This window comes from Leptodactylus fuscus, chromosome 11, assembly GCF_031893055.1.
Source record: "Leptodactylus fuscus isolate aLepFus1 chromosome 11, aLepFus1.hap2, whole genome shotgun sequence".
Lineage (NCBI taxonomy): Eukaryota > Metazoa > Chordata > Amphibia > Anura > Leptodactylidae > Leptodactylus > Leptodactylus fuscus.
The window spans coordinates 45,882,726-45,902,202 of record NC_134275.1 but is presented as its reverse complement, the minus strand read 5'-3'; the positions used below and the strand labels follow the sequence as shown (position 1 = coordinate 45,902,202).

Genomic DNA, 19,477 nt, shown 5'->3' with positions numbered 1-19,477 from the left:
GCTAGAGCCGGAATCAGACTAAGAGGTCAGAGCCAGGATCAGTCTGAGAGGTCAGAGCCAGAATCAGTATGAGAGGTCAGAGCCAGAATCAGTATGAGAGGTCAGAGCCAGAATCAGTATGAGAGGTCAGAGCCAGAATCAGTATGAGAGGTCAGAGCCAGAATCAGTATGAGAGGTCAGAGACAGAATCAGTCTGAGAGGTCAGAGCCAGTAGCAGTCTGACAGGTCAGAGCCAGAAGCAGTATGAGAGGTCAGAGCTGGAATCAGTATGAGAGGTCAGAGCAGGAAGCAGTATGAGATGTCAGAGCCAGAATAAGTCTGATAGGTCAGAGGCAAAATTAGTCTGAGAGGTCAGAGCCAGAATCAGTATGAGAGGTCGGATCCAGAATCAGTTTGGGTGATCAGAAACAGAATTTGTCTGAGAGGTCAGATCCGGAATCAGTATGAGAGGTCAGAGCCAGAATAAGTATGAGAGGTCAGAGCCAGAATCAGTCTCAGAGGTCAGAGCCAGAATCAGTCTTAGAGGTCAGAGCCAGAATCAGTCTGAGAGGTCAGAGCTAGAATCCGTATGAAAGGTCAAAGCCAGAATCAGTATTAGAAGTCAGAGCCAGAATTAGTATGAGAGGTCAGAGCCAGAATCAGTCTGAGAGGTCAGAGCCAGAATCAGTCAGAGAACTCACAGCCAGAATCAGTCTGAGAGGTCAGAGCCAGAATCAGTATGAAATGTCAGAGCCAGAAGCAGTCTAAGAGGTCAGAGCCAGAATCAGTATGAGAACTCAGAGCTAGAATCAGTATGAGAGGTCAGAGCCAGAATCAGTATGAGAGGTCAGAGCCAGAATCAGTATGAGAGGTCAGAGCCAGGATCAGTCTGAGAGGTCAGAGCCAGAGTAAGTATGAGAGGTCAGAGCCAGAATTAATATGAGACGTCAGAGCCAGAATCAGTACGAGTGATCAGATCAAGAATCAGTCTGAGAGGTCAGAGTCAGAATCAGTCTGAGAGGTTAGACCAGAATCAGTATGAGAGGTCAGAGCCAGAATTAGTATGAGAGGTCAGAGCCAGAATCAGTACGAGTGATCAGAGCAAGAATCAGTCTGAGAGGTCAGAGTCAGAATCAGTATGAGAGGTCAGAGCCAGAATTAGTATGAGAGGTCAGAGCCAGAATCAGTACGAGTGATCAGAGCAAGAATCAGTCTGAGAGGTCAGAGTCAGAATCAGTCTGAGAGGTCAGAGCCAGAATCAGTATGAGAGTTCAGATCCAGAATCAGTATGAGAGGCGAGAGCCGGAATCAGACTAAGAGGTCAGAGCCAGGATCAGTCTGAGAGGTCAGAGCCAAAATCAGTCTGAGAGATCAGAGCCAGTATCAGTATGAGAGGTCAGAGCTGGAATCAGTATGAGAGGTCAGAGCCAGAATCAGTATGAGAGGTTAGAGCCAGAATCAGTCTGAGAGGTCAGAGCCAGAATCAGTCTGAGAGGTCAGAGTCAGAATCAGTATGAGAGGTCAGAGCCAGAATCAGTATGAGTGATCAGAGCCAGAATCCGTATGAGAGGTCAGATCCGGAATCAGTATGAGAGGTCAGAGCCGGAAATAGACTGAGAGGTTAGAGCCGGAATCAGACTGAGAGGTCAGAGTCAGAATCATTATGAGAGATCAGAGCCAGAATCAGTCTAAGAGGTCAGAGCCAGAAGCAGTATGAGAGGTCAGAGCCAGAATCAGTCTGAGAGGTCAGAGCCAGAATCAGTATGAGTGATCAGAGCCAGTATCAGTATGAGAGGTCAGAGCTGGAATCAGTATGAGAGGTCAGAGCTGGAAACAGACTGAGAGGTCAGAGCCGGAATCAAACTTAGAGGTCTGAGCCAGAATCATTATGAGAGATCAGAGCCAGAATCAGTCTGAGAGGTCAGAGCCAAAATCAGTCTGAGAGGTCAGAGCCAGAATCAGTCTGAGAGGTCAGAGCCAGAATCAGTCTGAGAGGTCAGAGCCAGAATCAGTCTGAGAGGTCAGAGCTAGAATCAGTATGAGTGATCAGAGCCAGAATCCGTATGAGAGGTCAGATCCGGAATCAGTATGAGAGGTCAGAGCCGGAAATAGACTGAGAGGTTAGAGCCGGAATCAGACTGAGAGGTCAGAGTCAGAATCATTATGAGAGATCAGAGCCAGAATCAGTCTAAGAGGTCAGAGCCAGAAGCAGTATGAGAGGTCAGAGCCAGAATCAGTCTGAGAGGTCAGAGCCAGAATCAGTATGAGTGATCAGAGCCAGTATCAGTATGAGAGGTCAGAGCTGGAATCAGTATGAGAGGTCAGAGCTGGAAACAGACTGAGAGGTCAGAGCCGGAATCAAACTTAGAGGTCTGAGCCAGAATCATTATGAGAGATCAGAGCCAGAATCAGTCTGAGAGGTCAGAGCCAAAATCAGTCTGAGAGGTCAGAGCCAGAATCAGTCTGAGAGGTCAGAGCCAGAATCAGTCTGAGAGGTCAGAGCCAGAATCAGTATGAGTGATCAGAGCCAGAATCAGTATGAGAGGTCAGATCCGGAATCAGTATGAGAGGTCAGAGCCAGAATCAGTATGAGTGATCAAAGCCAGAATCAGTATGAGAGGTCAGATCCAGAATCAGTATGAGAGGTCAGAGCCAGAATCAGACTGAGAGGTCAGATCCAGAATCAGTATGAGAGGTCAGAGCCAGAATCAGACTGAGAGGTCAGAGCCAGAATCAGTATGAGAGGTCAGAGCCAGAAGCATTATGAGACGTCAGAGCAACAAGCAGTCTGAGAGGTTAGAGCCAGAAGCAGTATAAGAGGTCAGAGCCAGAATCAGTATGAGTGATCAGAGCCAGAATCAGTTTGAGAGGTCAGATCCGGAATCTGTCTGAGAGGTCAGAGTCAGAAGTACTATGAGATGTCAGATCCAGAAGCAGTCTGAGCGGTAAGAGCCGGAATCAGTATGAGAAATCAGAGCCCGAATCAGTATGAGAGGTCGGAGCCAGAATCAGTTTGAGAGGTCAGATTCAGAATCAGTCTGAGAGGTCAGCGCCAGAAGCATTATGAAAGGTCAGAACTGCAATCAGTATGAGAGGTCCGAGCTACAATCAGTATGAGAGACCAGTGCCAGAAACAGTATTAGAGGTCAGAGCCGGAATCAGTATGAGAGGTCTGAGCCAGAATCAGTTTGAGAGGTCAGAGCCAGAATCAATATGAGAGATCAGAGCCAGAATCAGTATGAGAGATCAGAGCCAGTATCAGTATGAGAGGTCAGAGCTGGAATCAGTATGAGAGGTCAGAGCCGGAATCAGTATGAGAGGTCAGAGCCGGAAATAGACTGAGAGGTCAGAGCCGGAATCAGACTGAGAGGTCAGAGTCAGAATCATTATGAGAGATCAGAGCCAGAATCAGTCTAAGAGGTCAGAGCCAAAATCAGTCTGAGAGGTCAGAGCCAGAATCAGTCTGAGAGGTCAGAGCCAATATCAGTCTGAGAGGTCAGAGCCAGAATCAGTATGAGTGATCAGAGCCAGTATCAGTATGAGAGGTCAGAGCTGGAATCAGTATGAGAGGTCAGAGCCGGAAACAGACTGAGAGGTCAGAGCCGGAATCAAACTTAGAGGTCTGAGCCAGAATCATTATGAGAGATCAGAGCCAGAATCAGTCTGAGAGGTCAGAGCCAAAATCAGTCTGAGAGGTCAGAGCCAGAATCAGTCTGAGAGGTCAGAGCCAGAATCAGTCTGAGAGGTCAGAGCCAGAATCAGTATGAGTGATCAGAGCCAGAATCAGTATGAGAGGTCAGATCCAGAATCAGTATGAGAGGTCAGATCCGGAATCAGTATGAGAGGTTAGAGCCAGAATCAGACTGAGAGGTCAGAGCCAGAATCAGACTGAGAGGTCAGAGCCAGAATCAGTATGAGAGGTCAGATCCGGAATCAGTATGAGAGGTTAGAGCCAGAATCAGACTGAGAGGTCAGAGCCAGAATCAGACTGAGAGGTCAGAGCCAGAATCAGTATGAGAGGTCAGAGCCAGAAGCATTATGAGACGTCAGAGCCACAAGCAGTCTGAGAGGTCAGAGCCAGAAGCAGTATAAGAGGTCAGAGCCAGAATCAGTATGAGAGATCAGAGTCATAATTAGCCTGAGAGGTCAGAGCCAGAATCAGTATGAGTGATCAGAGCCAGAATCAGTTTGAGAGGTCAGATCCGGAATCAATCTGAGAGGTCAGAGCCAGAATCAGTCTGAGAGTTCAGAGCCAGAATCAGTATGAGTGATCAGAGCCAGAATCAGTATGAGAGGTCAGATCCGGAATCAGTATGAGAGGTTAGAGCCAGAATCAGACTGAGAGGTCAGAGCCAGATTTGGAAAGAGAGGTCAGAGCCAGAATCAGACTGAGAGGTCAGAGCCAGACTCAGTCTGAGAGGTCAGCGCCAGAAGCATTATGAAAGGTCAGAACTGGAATCAGTATGAGAGGTCCGAGCTACAATCAGTATGAGAGATCCGTTCCAGAAACAGTATTAGAGGTTAGAGCCGGAATCAGTATGAGAGGTCTGAGCCAGATTTAGTTTGAGAGGTCAGAGCCAGAATCAGTCTGAGAGGTTAGAGCCAGAATCAGTATGAGAGATCAGAGCCAGTATCAGTATGAGAGGTCAGAGCTGGAATCAGTATGAGAGGTCAGAGCCGGAAACAGACTGAGAGGTCAGAGCCAGAATCAGTCTGAGAGGTCAGAGCCAGAATCATTATGAGAGATCAGGGCCAGAATCAGTCTGAGAGGTCAGAGCCAGAATCAGTCTGAGAGGTCAGAGCCAGAATCAGTCTGAGAGGTCAGAGCCAGAATCATTCTGAGAGGTCAGAGCCAGAATCAGTCTGAGAGGTCAGAGCCAGAATCAGTCTGAGAGGTCAGAGCAAGAATCAGTCTGAGAGGTCAGAGCCAAAATCAGTCTGAGAGGTCAGAGCCAGAAGAAGTATGAGATGTCAGAGCCAGAAGCAGTCTGAGGTCAGAGCCAGAATCAGTATGAGAAATCATAGCCAGAATCAGTATGAGAGGTCAGAGCCAGAATCAGTATGAGAGGTTGTTGGTATATACATATATGTAACAGATATAGACTTATTGTGTTATACTGTGTTGGAGGAACTTACAGCTTCCGGACATTAGATGGCGATGTTATTATTGTTATGTGCTGAATACATGTAATGATATGCTATGGAGACTTGTCTGTATCTCACAATGCTGCATCTATCTATGATTAGTTCTTTCCAGTGTGTTCCTTGTTATATTGCTGTATAGACCTGCTGATGTTACCTCATGTTCTGAGAAGTCAACTGAAGATTAACCCATATAATCTACTCTGAAGCTTTCCCCCGCGACTGCACTCTGCAACAGGTTATGGGCCCAGGCACCCAGACAACTCAGACACCCCAGGACCCAGACAGACCCAGGACCCAGACAGACACAGCTCCCAGGCCCAGCAACCAGACAGAGAAGACAAGAGGACTCAGAGTGTTTCAGATGTAAGAAAAAGGTTCATTTAAAGAAAGACTGTACTGTCTGGAAGAAAGCAGAACAATAAAAATTACAACAGAGAGACAGTAAATAGAAAGTGAAAAGCTCCATTTCTAACTCACATGCAGATCACTACAATGGTACATTTAAAGCAGCTGATTAAAAGTCATCATCATCATCATCATCATCATGTTGGTTTATTGACTCAGGAGCAACAAGTCACATGACAAGTAATAGAAGTTTCTTTACTGAGCTTGATTTAGATAAGAAGGAAGCAATTTATCTTGCAGATGGGAGCAGAATAACAGCAGAAGGTATTGGACAAAGAATGTTGATCTGTTCTGATAAATCTGGAAATAATGTAAAAGTACTAGTAAAGGATGTATTGTATGTTCCAGGACTAGAAGGAGGATTGTTATCCGTAAAACGTCTAACAGCTAAAGGACTTACTGTAAAATTCAAAGATGATAACTGTACAATCCTAGCAGGAGACAAGGTTATAGTCAGTGTAAATGCAGGATAACAATTATATCATCTAGACACAGTACAGGAATAGGTGAAGTTATGTACACATGATCACAAGAATTGTATTCATGTATGGCATAGACGTCTAGGACACCGACATCCTGAAAGTATAATGGCATTACAGAAGAAACATTTGACAAAAGATCTATTAATATCTAATTGCTCAATGACCATGAAGTGTGAATGTTGTATAAAATCAAAAGCTAAAAGAGTGTCAATGTCTAAAGAAAGTGATTGCGGGGATAACGTCTATCCTTAGGGAGAGACCACCTTCTCAGGTGTGTGGAGACTTATACAGCCATAGTTGCTCCACTGCAAAGGAACATGGGGGGAATATGCAAATCTGTCTCCCAAGATGTAAACAGGGAGACAGTGCCTCTGTTATGCTGCCCTCTATAGCAAGCACCCTGAACAACATGCCCGACTTCCCAGATGCCTTCACTGCATGATGCGAGGTTATAACCAAATCAATTTCTCAGCTACGGACAGCACCGTTTCTTTCTCTTTGGACTTCATCAGCGCAGCCTTGAGAGAATTGATTTGGTTTAAGTGAGAGGCTGAGACCAGATTGTGGGGATAATGTCTATCCTTAGGGCGAGACCACCTTCTCAGGTGTGTGGATACTTATACAGCCATAGTTGCTCCACTGCAAAGGAACATGGGGGGAATATGCAAATCTGCCTCCCAAGAAGTAAACAGGGAGACAGTGCCTCTGTTATGCTGCCCTCTATAGCAAGCACCCTGAACAACATGCCCGACTTCCCAGATGCCTTCACTGCATGATGCGAGGTTATAACCAAATCAATTTCTCAGCTACGGACAGCACCGTTTCTGTCTCTTTGGACTTCATCAGCGCAGCCTTGAGAGAATTGATTTGGTTTAAGTGAGAGGCTGAGACCAGATTGTGGGGATAACGTCTATCCTTAGGGAGAGACCACCTTCTCAGGTGTGTGGAGACTTATACAGCCATAGTTGCTCCACTGCAAAGGAACATGGGAAGGATATGCAAAGAAAGTGAAACAAGAAGCAAAAGACCACTTGACTTGGTACATACTGACGTATGTGGACCCATGAAAGTGACCACATCAGGAGGTAATAGACACATGGTGACTTTCATAGATGACTATTCAAGATACACAGTCACGTACTTAATAAAGAACAAAAGTGAAGTTTTCAGTGAATTACAAGACTATGTGATAAAATCAAGTAACAAGTTTCAAAAGAAGCCAGTCATCATTAGAAGTGATAATGGAGGTGAATTTACAGGACACCAAATAAAAAACTACTTAAAACAGAATGGAATCAAAAGACTGTTCCATACACACCCGAGCAGAATGGGGTAGCAGAAATAAAAAACAGAACTTTGACTGAAATGATAAGATGTATGCTGACAGATTCCAAACTACCAGAGAAATACTGGGGCAAAGCAGCAATGACGGCCACTTATCTGCAAAACAGACTTTTTTCAAGGAAACTGAAAAAGACCCCATATGATCTATGGCAAGGTAATAAACTAAGTGTGAAGCATTTAAGAGTTTTTGGTTGTAAAGCCTTTGTGCTTATTCCAGAAGAGAAATGATCCAAACTTCAAAACAGATCCGTAGAAGGAATATTTGTTGGATACTGTGAAAACTGCAAAGGATACAGAATCCTAGATCCCAAGACAGACAGAGTTACAGTGAGTAACAGTGTAACATTTATTGAGGATCTAAATGATAACATAATGACATCACTGGAAATGAGAAATGTTGAAAGCAGTGATATCAATGCAGGAATATCTGATGAGAAAGAAGTGGAAATTGCCGAGAATCAAAACACTGAAAGTAAAGAGATACAACAACAGGCAAACAATGAACCAAGACGTTCAATAAGAGAGAACAAGGGAAAACCACCTGTACGTCTTTCATACAAGGCGAGTACAAACAAGATATATGAACCTACATCTTGGGAAGACATATCAAAACTTTCAGAAGAAGAAGCTAACAAATGGATAGAAGCAACAGAAACAGAAATGAAATCCATCCACGATAATAATGCCTGGACACTGACAGAATTACCAGAACCAAGAAAATCTATAGGATGTAAATGGGTTTTTAAGGTAAAATATCAAACGGATGGCACAGCTGAACGATATCGAGCGAGACTCGTAGCTAAAGGTTATACTCAGAAATATGGAGAAGACTATGATGAAGTTTTTGCACCAGTCGTCAAACATACTACAATTAGAACCTTGTTTGCAGTTGCAGCAACAAAACTAATGCAATTGAGACATCTGGATGTAAAGACAGCGTTCCTAAATGGAGATTTAACAGAAGATATCTACATGGAACAACCTCCAGGATACAAAGATAAAAGAAAACCAAACATGGTTTGTAAGCTACAGAAAAGTATCTATGGTTTAAAACAAGCCGCTAAAGCCTGGAATGATAAAGTCACAGAAGTGCTCACAAATGAACATTTTCAAAGAAGTAAAGCAGATCCATGTCTATACACAAAGAAACTGGGAGACAGATGGATCTATGTACTGATATATGTGGACGATATTTTAGTTTGTTTTGAAAAAGAAAGGGATGTAGCAGAAATACAGAGAATTCTGGATCAACACTTTGAGATCAAAGATTTAGGAAATGTGAAACAGTACCTAGGGATACAAATAGAAAGAGAAGAAGCTTGAAGATATCTTTTTAACCAAAGTCACATGATTCAAGACATTATTGAAACATTTGGATTGAAAGATGCGAAACCAATAAAGTCTCCAATGGAAATCAACTATCTGAAGGAGATGAACAGTGAACAAAATATGTTGCCAGACAACGAACAGTACAGAAAGACAGTGAGAAAATTACTGTATCTTGCAACTGTTACAAGACCAGACATTGCAGCAGCAGTAGGAATTTTGAGCAGAAAGGTGTCAATACCAAATAAAATGGACTGGAATGCCATAAAGAGAGTAATAAGTTAACTATCGATGTTAAACTGAAACTACCTGCAAGTAACAAATGCATTTTAACTGGATACGTGGATGCAGACTGGGCTGGAGATACACTTGACAGAAAATCTACCAGTGATTATATTTTCTTACTCTCCGGTGGACCAATTAGTTGGGCTAGTAAAAAATAATCAATAGTGACACTGTCAACAACAGAAGCAGAGTATGTTGCTGCAGCACAAGCAGCTCAAGAAGTCTTATGGTTGAGACAACTACTGACAGACTTAGGACAACTGTTGGAACCAACAAAGTTGTATGAAGACAATCAAGGTTGTATTGTTCTTGCTCAAATGGAAAGAGTTAATCCAAGAACAAAACACATTGATATAAAGTTTTATTTTTTGAGGGATTACCAGGAGCAAGGAATGCTGAAGTTAGAATATTGTCCAACTGAAGATATGACAGCCGATATTCTTACTAAGGCATTGAATGCTGAAAGACATCAGAAACTGATGAAAAAATTAAGTTTGACTGAATAAGTCTTTATTGTTGAGAAAGGGTGTTGGTATATACATACATGCAACAGATATAGACTTATTGTGTTATACTTTGTCGGACGAACTTACAGCTTCCGGAGATTAGATGGTGATGTTATTATTGTTATGTGCTGAATACATGTAATGATATGCTATGGAGACTTGTCTGTATCTCACAATGCTGCATCTATCTATGGTTAGTTCTTTCCAGTGTGTTCCTTGTGTATTGCTGTATAGACATACTGATGTTACCTCATGTTCTGAGAAGTAAACTGTAGATTAACCCATATAATCTACTCTGAAGCTTTCTTCTGCGACTGCACTCTGCAACAATGGTGAGTCAAATACTGATGGTGGTCTTTAAAAAGAGGGTCAAATACTGTGTTGTAGCCATAAATAGGGGATCATATGCTGTGTAGAGATAAAAAGGGGGTCATATACCATGTGGGGGGAGGGCATAAAAAGGGATCATATAGTGTTATTGGCCAGAAAAAGGGAGTTATATCCTGTGTGGTGGGTGAGAAAAAGAGGGTCATATACTTTGTGGTGGGTCAAAATAAAGAGGGGATAGCAGACAAGATAACATGACCCCTTCTCCACCTGCAACATCTTCAGATCCTGCCAACTATGCCAGCGGTTCCTTGATGTTCCTAGATTAGCTCCGTGTCGGATTATGCCATAATTTGGTCTCACTTGGTGGAACAGAGATGTTCAACACCATGTGCCAAGCAATGAGTTGAGTCTATGTGTCTCTGTAACATTGGTGTAGATCTTTCTGGATGAGAGTCCTTGAGGAATCATGACGCACTTCACAAGAAACTGATGAGAGATTTCTTCTGCTTTGTGACATAAGTTCTAGAACACTTATTGTAGTGTAGGCATTTTGTCCGTCTTCTTCTAGAAAAGGGTTCGAAATAATCTTCCCTTGGAAAGGTTGGTCTTCAAACCTCCATGTGATTTCTATCACTGAAGGATAAAAGCCATTGGCTACACAGGCGGCATAGAGAAGTCCAGAGTCATCCACCGAGTCATGACTACTCAAGAGAGACACTGTCGGGGCTTTCACATCTTTACCTGCAGAAAGTGGGAGATGAGATTAAATTGCCTATGACTGCAATGGAACATCTGTGAGCTCATGATACGTGGCAATATTATATTATATCTGCTAGATGGTGATCTCAGGGAGCATGTGCTGGACACCACAAGGGAGCCCAGGAGATCATTAGTACATGAAGAGGCTCAACCTCAACAATACAGAGCTCATTGTGTTGTGCTTCTTCATTTGCTAAAGATCTGCTGGCTTCCCTTGTGATGTCCAGCGCATGTTCCCTGGCATCTTTGGAACTCTTTGGGCCTCTTCTAGCCTCCTCTGTGACCTCACTGCCCCTGGTGTTATGACATCTTGACACCTGAGGCCTGTGACTAGGCCTTTTCAGTCTCCTGCAGCCCATGATATCACATAAGAAACCAGAAGTGGCCAGTAGAGTTCCAAAGATGCCGGAGTACACACTGGATGCTGCAAATGAGCCCAGAAGCAGTGATGGAAGGTAGACATCTATGTTTATTATGTGTCTACTGACTAATGAGTCAGTGTATCTAAGTCTATAGTCTAATACTGTAGACTGATCCAATATATCTAATCCTAAAGTATGTGATACTTTCTGATGAGGCTGTGTTTCTAAGCCTATTATGGTTAGTTCTACTTACCACCGTACACACTGAGTCGTGTTCCATCCCCCCATACTGGATAGGACTCGTTCTTTGTAAGCATACACCAGTACAAGGCACTATCGTGCGCAGTAACATTCATGATCTGCAAGAGATGGGCATGGCTGCCATTCCTCATTGGCTGGTAACGCCCTAGAGATGAATTGGCTCTTTGGATTTTGGAGTCATTTCGATGAAAAAGAAGAAATATGGGGGCAGCAGTCGGCAATTGCTTGAACCATGAAATATGAAAATCCTGAATATCGTCGCCATCCACCAGACATCCTACTACCGCTGTTCTGCCTTCAGATACGGAGACTTGTCTGTACTGGTTAACCCTCACCTGGCTGGTACCTTCAATACAGAAAATTAAAATTTTGGGAGACTTTAAATAATAACTCTTGAAATATTTCAGTCACTGGAGTACACCCAGTAAGAAGATACATTATTTCTGTAGCTCACATGTGTAGACTGATACAGAGTCAGCAGAGTTATTTCATTATAAATAGAGAGCTGGGACAGAGGATTTACCTCAATATCATTAGAAGAGTTAAAGTCAGCTTGTTACTATTAGAGAGCAGGGTCAGCAGAGTCATCTTAACATCATTAGAAGGGGTCAACAGATTTATCTAATTACTGTTAGAAGGGTCAGCAGAGTCATCTCAATATCATTAGAAGGCTCAGCAGGGTCATCTCATTAATATTAGAATGCAGGGTTGGTAGAGGCATCTAATCATTAGAGGTGTTCAAAAAAGCAATTCCAGTATATTTACAGGGGGTCAACAAAGTCGTCACATGATTAGAGAGCAGAGTCATCGTATCATAATTGGGGGGGCAACAGAATGATTTCAACAGGGTCATCTCATTATTGTTAGAGAGCAGGGTCAGCACAGATATCTTATCATAATTAGAGGGGTCAGAAGAATCATCTCAGAGTCAGTAGAGTCATCTCATTATCATTAGGTAAGTTGGACAGTAACGTCATCTCATTATTATTAGACGTCTTGGTTAGTAGAATCATCTCATTATCATTAGATAAGTTGGACAGTATCGGCATCTCATTATCATTACAGGTCTTTGGACAGTAGAGTCATCTCATTATCATTAGAGGCCTTGGTCAGTAGAGTCATCTCATTATCATTATCAGACATGGTCAGTAGAGTCATCTCATTATCATTACAGGACTTGGACAGTAACATCATCTCATTATCATTAGAGAACAGGTTGATAATAGATAGCTTGCTATAATTAGAGGTCATTGAATATAGCCGTGACAGAAGATGCCATACGTACCAGAACACACCAGACACATCAGAAGACATGCTATGGTGGTAGCCCTCATGGCTGGTTGATGGATTTATCAGGTTTTGCGGTTGGTTCTATAAGTCAGGTGTAGAAATCTGGAGAAGAAACCTATAAAAAAATAATACAAGATCTTCAATAAATATACTAAACAGAGACCCATACTATCACCTGGGTTTACATTTGCAGCCAGTAGTCAGATTTGTTTGCAGATTTGTCCAGCAGGGGGCACACTCTTATCACACAAAAGGTAAATAGACTTGCTAAACTGCCTTCTATCCTTTAGTGGGTAGACAAGGGTGTACAAAACAGATTGGCAGCCGTACAGCTGCACTGAGAAGGGGCAACTCTGGATGGATCTATGGCCTTTGCCATGGGCTACTGAACCAATAGCAGCAGATGGACCAATTCTTTCCTACAGTCCTATGAAAAAGTTTGGGCACCCCTATTAATCTTAATCATTTTTAGTTCTAAATATTTTGGTATTTGCAACAGCCATTTCAGTTTGATATATCTAATAACTGATGGACACAGTAATATTTCAGGATTGAAATGAGGTTTATTGTACTAACAGAAAATGTGCAATATGCATTAAACCAAAATTTGACCGGTGCAAAAGTATGGGCACCTCAACAGAAAAGTGACATTAATATTTAGTACATCCTCCTTTTGCAAAGATAACAGCCTCTAGTCGCTTCCTGTAGCTTTTAATCAGTTCCTGGATCCTGGATAAAGGTATTTTGGACAAACAATTCAAGTTCAGTTAAGTTAGATGGTCGCCGAGCATGGACAGCCCGCTTCAAATCATCCCACAGATGTTCAATGATATTCAGGTCTGGGGACTGGGATGGCCATTCCAGAACATTGTAATTGTTCCTCTGCATGAATGCCTGAGGATTTGGAGCGGTGTTTTGGATCATTGTCTTGCTGAAATATCCATCCCCGGCGTAACTTCAACTTCGTCACTGATTCTTGAACATTATTCTCAAGAATCTGCTGATACTGAGTGGAATCCATGCGACCCTCAACTTTAACAAGATTCCCGATGCCGGCATTGGCCACACAGCCCCAAAGCATGATGGAACCTCCACCAAATTTTTCAGTGGGTAGCATGTGTTTTTCTTGGAATGCTGTTTCTTTTTGGACGCCATGCATAACGCCTTTTTTTTTATAACCAAACAACTCAATTTTTGTTTCCAAAATGAAGCTGCCTTGTCCAAATGTGCTTTTTCATACCTCAGGCAACTCTATTTGTGGCGTACATGCAGAAACGGCTTCTTTCTCATCACTCTCCCATACAGCTTCTATTTGTGCAAAGTGCGCTGTATAGTTGACCGATGCACAGTGACACCATCTGCAGCAAGATGATGCTGCAGCTCTTTGGAGGTGGTCTGTGGATTGTCCTTGACTGTTCTCACCATTCTTCTTCTCTGCCTTTCTGATATTTTTCTTGGCCTGCCACTTCTGGGCTTAACAAGAACTGTCCCTGTGGTCTTCCATTTCCTTACTATGTTCCTCACAGTGGAAACTGACAGGTTAAATCTCTGAGACAACGTTTTGTATCCTTCCCCTGAACAACTATGTTGAACAATCTTTGTTTTCAGATCATTTGAGAGCGGGCTGTCCATGTTCGGCGACCATCAAACTTAACTGAACTTGAATTGTTTTGTAGAAAGAAATGGTCCAAAATACCTTCATCCAGGATCCAGGAACTGATTAAAAGCTACAGGAAGCAACTAGAGGCTGTTATCTTTGCAAAAGGAGGATGTACTAAATATTAATGTCACTTCTCTGTTGAGGTGCCCATATTTTTGCATCGGTCAAATTTTGGTTTAATGCATATTGCGCATTTTCTGTTAGTACAATAAACCTCATTTCAATCCTGAAATATTACTGTGTCCATCAGTTATTAGATATATCAAACTGAAATGGCTGTTGCAAACACCAAAATATTTAGAACTAAAAATGATTAAGATTAATAGGGGTGCCCAAACTTTTTCATAGGACTGTAAGATTTCCACCCCTTGCCACAGCAAGACATTTGGTGATCAGTCTACAACAAGGTTGGTTCCTCAGTTAAAAAACTTGTATTGTGAAACAGAGACTGTCCCTTTAAGAAATAGAAATGTCCATAAATACAGAGTTAATAGGGATATATATGTATTCTACATTCCAAGATGTCCATTAGGGGGAACAAGACGCAGGCGCAATCTGTGAGATCTTTGTCAGGGGAACCAGTTAGGAGCCACAAAGTGTGACCAGTCCCTAAACCTCAGAACAAGGCGGGAACAAAACTAGAAACCTGAAGGAAATAACAAGAAACTACTAACGTGTGATATAGTCTACTTAGCTATGTATCTAATCTAATGATGAGTGATACTGTCTGCTGAGCTGTGTATCTAATCCCATCATGTGTGATACAGTCTGCTGAGCAGTGTAATCTAATCCAATGATGTGCGGTACTGTCTGCTGAGCTGTGTATCTAATCCTATCATGCTGAGCTGTGTATCTAATCCTAACATTATGGAGTTCGCAGTGTAATAAGTATATAGTACAGTATAATAGTATTGTATTATGGTCATATCCAGTGGTTGGATCATGTTGGGGGTTGTAGTGTTCTATGTGTATACTATAATAGTATTGTATTATGGTAATATCCAGTGCTTGGGTCATAAGATAAGATAAAAAAGATGATCATTTAATAGTCTCACAGTGGAGAAATTTCAGCATGTTACAGCAGCATAGTAATACAGGTACAGGATAATACACAGTAATATATTACAGACGTAGGCACATATATGCTGAGAAGAGAAGATATACTAGGAGTCCATAGCAGCTAAGGAACAGAAGAAGAAAGATGGACGACATTCATAATCATAAGTTCTCTGTGTGGAGTGACCTTCGCTTGGTCTGACGTAGATTATACAGCCTGGTCGCGGTTGGAAGGAAGGACCTGCGATAGCGCTCCTTCTCACACTTGGGGTGAAGCAGACGGTCACTTACAGCGCTGCCAAGTCCCATCAAGGTCCCATACATGCGGTGGGATTTGTTCTGCATGGAGCTCACTACGGACAGTATCCTTTTGTCACTCACCACCTGTACTGGGTCCAGGGCGCTCCCCAGGACAGAGCTGGCCCTTCTGATCAGCCTGTCAAGTCTATTTCTGTCCCTGGTTGATATACTGCTCCCCTAGCAGGCCACACCAAAAAAGATGGCTGAAGCAACCACAGGGTTGAAAAAGGCCCTAAGAAGTGTCCCCTGGACTCCGAAGGCCCTCAGCCTCCTGAGCAGGTAGAGTCTGCTGTGGCCCTTTCTGTGCAGCGCCTCCAGGTGATCAGCCCAGTCTAGTTTATTATAGAGGAGCACACCCATATACTTATAGGTCCTGACTATCTCAATGCCTAAGTGCTCCACCGGGGTCGGGGCACTTCTCCATTTACTAAAGTCCACCACCATCTCCTTAGTCTTCCTAGCATTTATCCTGAGCTGGTTCCGCTGGCACCATTCAACAAAATCCCGGTTTAATTCTCTGTATTCCCTATCATCGCCATCAGTGATAAGGCCTACTATAGCAGAGTCATCGGAGTACTTCTGTAAGTAACAGCTGGATGAGTTGTGTCTAAAGTCAGCAGTGTACAGTGTGAAGAGAAATGGGACAAGAACTGTACCTTGTGGTGCCCCCGTACTACAGATCACAGTGTCAAACACACAGTCCTGGGCTCTCACATACTGAGGGCGGTTTGTCAGGTAGTCTAGGATCCAGTTGGACAGGTGATGGTCCACACCACCATGGTTCAGCTTCTCCCTCAATAGCCCTGGCTGAATGGTGTTGAACGCACTGGAGAAATCAAAGAACATTATTCTCACAGTGTTCCCGGGTTTCTCTAGGTGAGAGAGAGCTCTATAAAGAAGGTGAATGATGGCGTCATCTACCCCAATGCCCGGCCGATAGGCAAACTGGAGGGGGTCCAGAGCGGAGCTCACTAGGGGGCGTAGGTGTGTCACGACCAGTCTCTCTAGGACCTTCATCAGGTAGGATGTCAGTGCTACGGGTCGGTAGTCATTGTAGCCCATCGGGTTGGGTTTCTTTGGGACTGGTACCACACAAGATGTTTTCCACAGTTGAGGTACCACTCCCAGCTTTAGACTCATATTGTACATGTGCGTAATAATACCACAAAGCTGGTCTCTGCACATTTTGATAACCCTTGCGCTTAAACCATCAGGGGGAGGGGGGTTGTAGGAGGTTGTAATGTTCTATGTATAGCATGTAATAGTTTTGTATTATGGTGATATCCAGTGTTTGGGGAATGTTAGGGGTTGTAGTATTCTATGTATATAGTATAATAGTATTGTATTATGGTGATATCCAGTGGTTGGGTCATATTGATGGTTTGTAGTGTTCTATGTATACAGTATAATAGTATTGTATTATGGTGATACTCAGTTGTTAGGGCATGTAGGGGGTAGTACTGTTCTATGTGTATAGCATTATAGTGCTGTATTATAGTAATATCCAGTGGTTGGGGAATGTTGGGGGTTGTAGTGTTTATGTGTATAGTATAATAGCATTGTATTATAGTGATATCCAGTGGTTGGGGAATGTTGGGGGTTGTAGTGTTTATGTGTATAGTATAGTAGTATTGTATTATGGTGATACTCAGTTGATAATGCATGTAGGGGGTTGTACTGTTCTATGTGTATAGCATTATAGTGTTGTATTATAGTAATATCCAGTGGTTGGGTCATGTTGGGGGGTTGTAGTGTTTGTGTGTATAGTATAATAGCATTGTATTATGGTGATACTAAGTGGTTAGGGCATGTTGGGGGTTGTATTGTTCTATGTGTATAGTATAATAGTGTTGTATTATAGTAATATCCAGTGGTCGGGAATTGTTGAGAGTTGTAGTTTTCTATGTATATAGTATAATAGTATTATATTATGGTGATATCCAGTGGTCGGGACATGTTGGGAATTGTAGTGTCTTATGGATAGTGTATAATAGAATGCTGGGAGTTGTAGTACATGCAGTATTCTGAAATGTTGATGCTGGCAGTGTAAGGGTTAATGTATCCTCCGGTCACTCACCTGATCCTCTCTTGTCCTTCACATTCACATCAGAAGTCAAGTCTGAATCACAAATGTCTGGTTCCCATACAGCTTGGGAGGAGGAAGGGGGTGGTAGTCTGCAGCTGCCAGCCGTTACTTGTTTTCTTGTTATGATGGGATATTTATATCCAGGAAGAAGATCACAACATGATGGAGGCCGTGAATAACAGCAAAATATGTTATTACCAGAGGAGGGATCACTGTACAGGTTATAGAAGGGTTAATAATTCATGATACAGAGAGAAGCTAGAGAGTAATATATACTGTATTATATATAATGTATATAGACAGTATATATTACTCTATAGGTACTGTTTGAATTACATTATATATTATAATACAGGATATATTATCTCTATATTACATGATAAATTACATGATATATTATCTCTCTATATTATAAAAATGAATTTCTGTTTGTCTGCCTGTTCTTTGTGCGCAACCAAACGACTCTGCGATCTTCACCAAATTTGGGACAGAGATACTTCAGGTGTCCAGAAAAGTTTAAGATGAGACCTCAACTTGCTCGGACATACCGTTGCTGAGATACAGCATTCCCAAAATAATGACACCCCCCCCCCCCATCAGCCAATACAAACCCGCAAGTCTTTCACTCATTTTCCAACTGCCATACACATGGTCACTCCACATGCACAATACAACACTGATATCCTAACAGATACACGCATCAGAGGATTAGATACACAGGTCAGCAGACAGTATCATCACGCCAGAGGATTAGATACACATGTCTGCACACAGTTCCACAGGCCAGAGATTTACATACGTGCATCTGCATATGGTTCCACATGCCAGAGGATTAAATATGCACATCTGCACACAGTTACACACACCGGGGGATTAGATACACGCGTCTGCATAAAGTTCCACATGCTGAAGGATTAGATACATGTGTCTGCACACAGTTCCACACACCAGAGGATTAGATATGCATGTCTGCACACAGTTCCACATGCCAGAGGATTAGATACATGCATCTGCATAAAGTTCCACATGCTGAAGGATTAGATACGTGCATATACACACAGTTTCACATGCCGGAGGATTAGATACGTGCCACTGCACACAATACCAAACACCGGAGGAATAGATATGGTACGCACATCTGCACACAGTACCACACGCCGGAGGATTAGATACATGTGTCTGCACGCAGTTCTACATGCTAGAGGATTAGATACCCGGCTCTTCACACAGTAGCACACGCCGGAGGATTAGATACACGTGTCTGCACACAGTACCACACGCCGGAGGATTAGATATGTGCATCTTCACACACTACCACATGCTGAACTATTAGATACGTGCCATTGCACACAATACCACATGCCAGAGGATTAGATACGCGGCTCTGCTCACAGTACCACACACTGGAGGATTAGATACATAGCTCAGCCACAGTATCAGACATTTTTCTTCACTGCTGTATGTCAGCTTTAAAGGGGCAGGGTGCTGTGGATGACACTGTTACATAAGGTCACATTCACACAGTTTTACTCCAGGTATCCATAACAACCGATCACAGGTTTTTCACTGGTATTCAAACTGAGATACACATGTTCACTTCACTTGTCAAGGCCAAGACCCTCAGGGATTCAGAGGTCTCCACAAACCATACTGCACGTGACTTTTCTGGTCATTTGCAACATCACCCAGAGTCCTTTGCATCAACTTTTCAATCTTACTATTCCAAACTTACTTCCTGTTGACTCCTCCCCAACTAATGGACTATCTTCATGACTGTCATTTGCCACAGTTACCACCTGTCTTCCCTTAATGCCCCTGTCTTCAGTGAGGAATTAGAGGATGTATTGAAGGAACTCCCAAATTATAAGACCCCGGGACCTGACAGCTTTACCTATCACTAT

At 42.8% G+C, this 19,477-nt stretch overlaps 1 protein-coding gene across 1 annotated transcript; it reads right to left on the bottom strand.

The window, feature by feature from the left end:
* Positions 1 to 10,209: 10,209 nt before the first annotated feature.
* LOC142185634 (immunoglobulin lambda-1 light chain-like) lies at positions 10,210 to 17,603 on the bottom strand. The gene is made up of 4 exons (XM_075261062.1): positions 17,568 to 17,603; positions 12,470 to 12,589; positions 11,177 to 11,530; positions 10,210 to 10,543 (listed from the first exon to the last, which is right to left on the bottom strand). The coding sequence occupies exons 2-4, from the start codon at positions 12,516 to 12,518 to the stop codon at positions 10,212 to 10,214; spliced, it is 735 nt and encodes a 244-aa protein (XP_075117163.1). The 5' UTR covers positions 12,519 to 12,589; positions 17,568 to 17,603; the 3' UTR covers positions 10,210 to 10,211.
* Positions 17,604 to 19,477: the final 1,874 nt, after the last annotated feature.